Here is an 8,242-nt window from a genome sequence, read left to right as displayed (position 1 = left end):
ATTCGGCCAATCCTTCTGGAAATAAAACTCCGAGGGTCAGAGCTACGAGAATTCCGTTAACAAAACATGTTCCATACTGTTTAAACGTAGTTAAAGTGGAGCTGTAGCTAGAAAAAATTCTGGTTAAAATGTACGGAATGGTATAAACAGCTCCAGTAAATATAAATAAGCACAATACTAAAGTTATTTCATAGTTAGACATATAAGAATAGATCATGTTGACCTCAAAACATAATTCAGGAATCAATTTTTCTGAGGTAAACCAGAAACAATTTTAAAATATAACGATTAAATGTATATTAATATAAATTGATTTTTATTTTTAAATTAATTTTAGCGAAAATTAATTTTAAAAAATTACTATTCGAATTCATTCTGATAAAAAATCTCTATTGTTGCCGATTAAAATTTTATTTATTATTATTTAAATGTTATTGAATATCTAAATTATATTTTTAATTACTCAACAAATAAATGATCTCTGGAAAATATTCAACTTTGTTGGGTGTTTCATATTTAAAAATGTCCCATCAATCCAAGCTGACTGCATTCGTTTTAAAAGTTCAATTTCTAACAAAATTGATTAGAAGAGCGACCTTTCTACAAATCAAATATCTAGAATTGAAAACAGTAAACTTGCCTCTGAAATAAAATTGGCGGCATCCCAAACTTCAAATTTAGTTGACAATGTGGGTCCATCCTGGTTCAAAGAATTAAAAAACGAATTTAGAAAAGACTATTTCATAAATGTTTTTTAATTAATAATATTAATAGTTATCAGAATATATTAAACAAGAGCGATTAAACAACACAATTTTCCCATCTCCAGAAAACGTATTTTCCTTCACTCGTTTCTGCTTAATAAACGATGTAATTTCTCACCCACATTAAATAAGGTCACAGTAGTCATCCTCGGTCAAGACCCTTATCACGGAATCGGACAAGCAAATGGTCTCTCTTAACTTATGACATATTTAGGCCTGTGTTTTAGTGTTGATAAATCCGTAAAAATCCCCCCAAGGTACCTCATGTATTTAATCTTAGCCTTCAAAACATTTTTAAAGAACTTTCCGTGGACATTCCCCACACTAAAATCCCCAGCCATGGATGTCTCGAGAGTTGGGCAAGGCAAGGTATCCTCTCAGTAAGAATGTAGGAGTCCTCTTGCTCAATGCTGTCCTTACAGTGAGAAGTTCTCAGCCTAATTCTCACAAGGGACGCGGATGGGAGGAGTTCACGGATTCCGTAGTAGAATGGTTGAATAAAAAATCGAATAATGTGGTGTTCATGTTGTGGGGGAGTTATGCTCAAAAAAAGGGGTCCCACATAGATAAGGTTTAGACGAATGTTACATAAGGCAGAGTAGACATTGTGTACTTACAGCACCACATCCTTCGCCTTTTTCTGCCAGGAGTGGATTTTTTGGATGTAGACACTTCTCAAAGGCAAATGAGTATCTGCTAAGTAAAGGGAAGAAGAGGATTGATTGGAGCATTGCATAATCATTTGATTATTTTTTTTCTTTTCTAAATCCTGTTGTATTGATGATAATAATTAATTATTATTAATATTTATAATTATTAATTTTTTAAAAATATCACGTTTTTTATATCATTTGGAGTCTTTGTGGCCTAATGAGAAATATTGTGAGTACCCAGGAAATTAAAGTTCCTAGAAATGGTTTTCATATTCATTGATATTAATTTAGTTACATTCGAAATTAAAGCACGACTGATAACAATCACAGGTCCTCGGGGTAGTCTCACAAGAAGTTTCCGCCATGCTTCAATAACCATTATAAAAATGGGGAAACAACGTATTATGCTAGAAAAAGTCAATTCTACAACTCGTGATGTCGCTCTTCTGAACACAATTTCCTCCCACATCACCAATATGATCAAAGGAGTGACAAAAGTATCTAAAAATAGTCAAATTCCAGGGATTTCGTTATGTAATCAGAGCAATTAGTCGAATGTTTCCGATTGGAATTGACATTACTGAAAATGGGACAAAATTAACAGTTATTTTATATTGTCGTTTATTTTGTAGATCGAGAAATTATTTGGAGGACTTGAAAAACGAAATTATTCTTTTCCGCAGGGTGTGACGATTAGACCTTCAGGGTTATTGAAGGATGAGTACTACGTCGAGGGGAATGATATTGAATTGGTGTCTCGTTCTGGTATCCGTTCTTTAGTGACTGTTAGCCTCTTCTTTGCACGAGATGTGTAAAGTAAAGAATAAGGATACTCGTCTTTTCTTGGACGGTATCTATATCTCTAGTAAGACCACTGTTGTCCCGACATAATTTCTTTACTCTCTCTCGTTTTCTTTTAATTTTATTATGGGAAATTATTCTTTTTATTTATTCCGGCTAACTTTCTTTTCTGTTTGTTTAAGTTTTACTTTTGGCCAAGAATTACATTACCAGTGGAAGATTAGGCAAGCAAGATGAGGGGTGTTTTATCACATCCTCAGATTTGATGTGGATGCTCCCGAGAACACAGACATGGAGGATCGTTTTTTTGTCAACCCACTACGCTTAAGCTGCCGAACAAATGCAACACTACGGGTTGTTTTTAACGAATACTTCAAAAGAATTTGGCAGTATTTTTATGTTGTATGCAAGGGCAACGCAATCGCTAGAAATGGAGAAAGCTATCTAATGAATTTAGTTATTGTGTTTATATGCATTGTCGTGGTCGATGACATCGCGATGGTGCTAATAATAATAGTAATTTAACAATTCTTTGAGGATAAGCGTTTTTGTTTAATTTTCTACGAACTTTAATGATTGATTAATTTTTTTTATAGGTTCTTGAAAAAATATTAATCAAGTTCTTGAAAAAATATATATAAATAAACTTTATTTTGAAAAATTACAAATCAAAGAATCTGTTATTCAGTATTTAATTAGCAGCAGAGGATAAGATGGAATGGCAATTCCCACGCAAGATGGCTATTGATATGCGTTGGAAAAGCCATGTCCGTTCCCGATGAAAAATTGACTAGACATATGTTTAAAAAGAACTAATTTGATTGAAAAATTGTTTTCAGCATAAGTTTAAAGCTGTATTTATTTTTTTAATTAATATTGAAAGTTACTTGCACCAAAAATAATTTTAATGGAGTTAGTTTCATTTAGTTGAACACAAAGCGCTTTTTCGCGTAGCCCAACAAGGGTTTCGCTTAAACTATGCATTTCGAATATCCTCTTGCTATCTTTTCCCACTTCGCCTTTTTACGACTTGCATTCGAACATAGTCGAGAACAGTGGCTCTCAAACTTTTTTGCTTTCGTACTTCTTGGCATCCTCGACATATCGTCCACAAACTCCTTTAATTTGGCGGAACGCTGCTTATTGTTTTTATAAAATAATAAAATTTCACTGTTTTACATACTTTATAACATATTTCTTATAGTGTTAATTACCTACAACCGACGCTTCATTGGTTCACGAAAGTAATTTTCTATCAAAGTAGTTGTGAATCCTTTCGTATAATATGTGACATGGGCCGCGCGTTGTCAAATTAGAATTCTTTGATTAGCCGAAATTTAATTTTTTATAGTGAACAAATATATTAATGAATCGATTTCAAACATGTTAAGAACGAGCGACTGACGACATAATCGAATAGGCATTGCCGAGAACAACGGCCAAACCTATTCTTTGTCAAAGCCATGTTGGTTCCCTCCAATCGTTTTTTACATGAGCAATTTTTCGACCGATTTCTTTAAGGAATGACTCAGTTACAGTTCCTGTGACACCCGAAGTCTCGACTGCCACAGGAACAAAGCGGTACGAATCCCCGATTGTAGAATATTTGGCAATTTTTGCTGTCGTCAGCCGCGGAAAACTTGCCTGTCTTATAATTAACTCGTTTCTGAAATAAATTGTTCTGAAATTTAAAAAAACATGTTAAATAATCTTTAATTTATTAATGTTACAATGATAATCAAAGGCTTAAAAACCATTATTATGTTTAGGATGTATATGTAGCCTGGCGAATTGCCAAACTGTTGTTACAATTATTAAGATTTTAATTTTTTAACTTGGATAACTTACATTTCTAGCGTGTTTTTTCTTGTTTTATCTTGTTGTAATGAGTTCTTACTAGGGTTTTGTATAAGACATTATCGAATATGAGATTTTAAAGGATGCGTTGGCTGCTAAATTTCCAGAAAATTTTTCGAGGCACAAAAAATATAAGGTTGCCAATAAAATAGAGAATTTTACTATCATCAATGAAAGGTATTTTGAATGCGCATTAAGTTTCAGATTGTATCTTAAATCCGCTGATCCCAAGTTAGTCATTACTCTGGATAATGAATCTGAAATTGAGCTTAATGCAAAAACATTGCACGGGCATTCTCACGGAGGAGTGAATAAAATTGAATATCAGTGTCGACAAAGTTACTTTACTGTAAAGAATGAAATAATCAGAAAAGTAATTCGAAATTGTCAAGTCTGTAAATTTTCACGTCCTTTAAAGTATAAACATTTTTTATTGTAAATTGGAGATATAAATCACCATGTTTTTGTTTCTTGTCCTAATGAACGGTTTCAGATAGATCTTATTGACTTAAAAAAATTTTCGGCCATGTCAAATTCTTCTGAGTTTAAGAAGCAGGAAATAAAGAAAATTTGTTTTGATTTTAAAATCAAACAAATTCACGGAAGACCTAACAATCCACGGACATAGGGGATTGTAGAGAGATTCAACCAAACTCAAATGGGAAAAAATCTATAGTCGGGATGGACAGGATTAAAAAGCTTACTTAAATTAATTATTTTTGTAGTTGATAATTCAATAATAAGATAAGATTGTTTGAAGTTTATCGATAAATTGACAGATTAACATTATTTGAAGGTCAGTGTAACGCGCATCCCATACGTATCATTTGGCCCATGTCACATAATATGACTAAACAATTTCCATCTTGCTTTTTTAATCTCAGGTGACGGTGGGTTTAAGTTGAATCTTTATTTATTGTTTTATATTGGATTTTTTATGGGTAGTTTATTTTTATAATGTTCTGTAGTTGATTTCAATATCCTTCGAACCGATTACTCTCGGCACTGACAGAATTGTCCGGTATAGAGGGTAGGTCGGTATATTAAGCAAGTCATTAAATTTACTTACAACGAAAAAGTGAAACATTAAAACTAATAGAAATTTTTATATGAGTTTTGCCTTGTTTTAAGCTTCGATTCAGCTCTTATTGCTTTTAGCGATTACCTTTTACTTATAGTTTCTTACTTGTTTGGTTTGATTCATTTATTATTTAAATTTTCTTCTTTAAAAACAATTTTCAACGTAAGCTTGATTTTCAGTCGAGTTGTCCGCAATATAAATCTTTATTGTTGTTTTCAATTCAAGGTTAAAACCGAATAATAAGATTAAATCAAAGTTTGATGTCAGATTGGCGATTTATGATTAAAAAATTCAAATTGGGACCACAAAATACAGACAGTATTCGGAATACAGGAGATCGGATATATCAAAGATTAAATAGCAGTGATGGGCTATGAGGTAAATTGGGACCAGAAGTTTAGTCCGATTTTTAGGTAATTTCAGTATAACGAGGGGTCGATTTAGAGAGGTTTGACTACTTAGAAATTGTTTGAAAAATTTAATAAGAAATTATCCAAATAAATTAACATTATAGCTAATTAATTAGTGTCTCTGTTTGCAGATCGATTTATATAAAAATCGATTTTCTCCGTCAACAATTTATCTAATTGTTCTACTCTGTTTCTTACACCACTGTCATTTAGTATATGCTCCTCTTCATTTGCCAAATATTCGTTCAAACAATGGTCAATATCCTGGAGCCGGTGAAGAATATTATGTTCATTTTCAAAAAATTCATTATTTTCAGAATTTTCTATATCTTGTCGAAGTCTGTATAGAAAATTATTATTATCGCTTGCAAATCTTCTCACCATTTTGCCGTTTAATTATTATTTGCTATTTATAACAATAATATATAGCGTAAAATATGATTTTGTTACAATTTAAAATTATATGATTAAAATTGATTTTTTTAATTTTATTCGAGTTTATCTGCAAAGTTATATTTTAATTGTAAATTTTTCTTATTTTAGATGTTAACTATGTTTTTATAAGTTGAAATTTGTCATTGTTTTTAAAAATATTATGAGTAATTCGCTGTCAAAATTATTATGACTCATCATGTATTGCAGTGGCCTCCTAATTTCTTTTCATATTGTACCTGTGGCATCTTAATAATTTTTCTCATACGCTTTATCGATTTTCAAAAATAAAGAAAAAAATTATTTAATTAATAAGATGAATGATGCTGTTTATCAAAAACCAATATTTCTATTTCTAAATCCTTTGACGAAAGAGAAACCCGAATATCATGTACAACATTCAGTTTTGCAAGGTGATCTAATTTCAAATTGAACAATGATGAAACTTTTTGTTTGCAAAGATATTTGGTTGGAACCAAAAGCATAAAATCGATATAAAATACGATGGGTTCGCAACTTTCTGAACAGCCTTGAACAATACTTATTGCAGTGCAGAAAATTATGGCAAATACAAATGAAGAGAAATCTCGTCCATTGTCTCGTTATTCTGATTTCCAGGTTGCGCATAAATCGACTATTAGAACGTTGCAATTTATTTTAAAAATGTTTTGATAAATAAACTGATTATCTGGAATCATTCAATCTTATTTCTGACAATAACTGGGAATAAATAAAAAATGTCAAGTGCAAAAATGACGTAAGTTTTTATCAATCAGTGTATTAATTATGAGTATGAATATAATTTAATCAATCAAGAATCCTTCGATAAAGAAGTTTGCCGATATCTAGGGGTCTTAGAACACAGAGGAGATAATGTAATGAAACATTAAGTTCCGAAGACAATTGCAGAAAATGCGAGCAAAAGGATAGTAAATTTGATGCATATAAAACTCAATTCTATAAATATTTTTATAGCCATAAGCGAATATTGGTCATCTCTTTACAATTACTATATTGGATTAGTTAATATTGAACCAAAAAAGTTTGAAAATTTTGATTTTGAAATTCTACGTGTATAATCTGAATATAAAATTTATCCAACCATGATGGAAAATATGCTGTTTCAATTTATTAATGACTAGCTCGGAAGCTCGCTTTGCTCACCGTGACCTACAGTGGGTCAAATTAGTCTTGGGACACTTGTATATTTTAATAAAATTTTCTTTTCTTAAACATACCTGTTTTTATCTCATTTTTTCCAAAGGCTAAAAAATTAAACAAAGTTTTTTACATAATAAAACATTTAAAAATAATCCAAAGAAAATTTTATTTAAAAAAAATTTTGACATTTTCAACAAACAGTCACAAAATCAAATGCTAATTAGTCTTGGGACAAATTACTTAATACTTTGTAAAGTATCCGTTATTCTCCAAAACTGCATTTAAGCAATTTTTATAATTGTTAACAAGCTTTTTACAAGTTTCAACAGGAATTTTATTCCATTCTTCAAAACAAAATGATTTTAATTCCGCGATATTTTTTGGATTATGCGCCCATACTTTGGCTTTTAATTCTTTCCAAAGGTTTTCAATCGGATTAAGATCTGGGGACTGACTTGGCCATTCAAGGGTATCAATCAAATGTTCTTCTAGCCATTTTTGAGTTTTTTTGCGTTGTGCTTTGGATCATTGTCTTGTTGAAATGTCCAATTTCCTGCAATACCACATTTCTCAATTGACGAAAATAGATTTTTTTCCAAAATATCACAGTATTTAGAAACATTCAATATTCCGTCAATCACATGAAGTTCTACAACGCTCCAAGAAGAAAAACACCCCCATAGCATAATACTGCCACCTCCATGTTTAACTGTTGGTATGGTATTTTTTGGACGATATTCATCCTTCGATTTACGCCACACGTAGCTTGTATAATTGTGTCCAAAAATTTCTATCTTTGTTTCATCCGACCAAATAATATTATTTAGAAAGTCGTCGTCTTTAAGTAATTTTTTTTGGCATATTTTAGCCGTGCATGGACGTGTTCCTTAGTAAGCAGCGGAACTTTACGTAAACGACATTTATGGAACCCTTCTTTTCTTAGGGCATTTGTAACAGTCTGTGAGCATACTGGTGTTCCTATCTCACCCAAGTAAGTAGAGAGTTGTTTACGAGATAATCTCGTATTATCAAGTACTTTTCGTCTAATTATGGAAATTGATCGAGATGATATTTTTTTTGGTT

At 31.4% G+C, this 8,242-nt stretch overlaps 1 protein-coding gene across 1 annotated transcript; it reads left to right on the top strand.

The window, feature by feature from the left end:
• Nucleotides 1–1,677: 1,677 nt before the first annotated feature.
• On the top strand, nt 1,678–2,232 carry LOC115230491 (60S ribosomal protein L9-like). The gene is made up of 2 exons (XM_029800655.1): nt 1,678–1,914; nt 2,050–2,232. The coding sequence occupies exons 1-2, from the start codon at nt 1,678–1,680 to the stop codon at nt 2,230–2,232; spliced, it is 420 nt and encodes a 139-aa protein (XP_029656515.1).
• Nucleotides 2,233–8,242: the final 6,010 nt, after the last annotated feature.

The sequence above is a fragment of the Octopus sinensis genome, unplaced genomic scaffold (assembly GCF_006345805.1).
Source record: "Octopus sinensis unplaced genomic scaffold, ASM634580v1 Contig15648, whole genome shotgun sequence".
Classification (NCBI taxonomy): Eukaryota; Metazoa; Mollusca; class Cephalopoda; order Octopoda; family Octopodidae; genus Octopus; species Octopus sinensis.
Note: the sequence above shows the minus strand (reverse complement) of the source record. Positions and strands in the feature narration are given on the sequence as shown.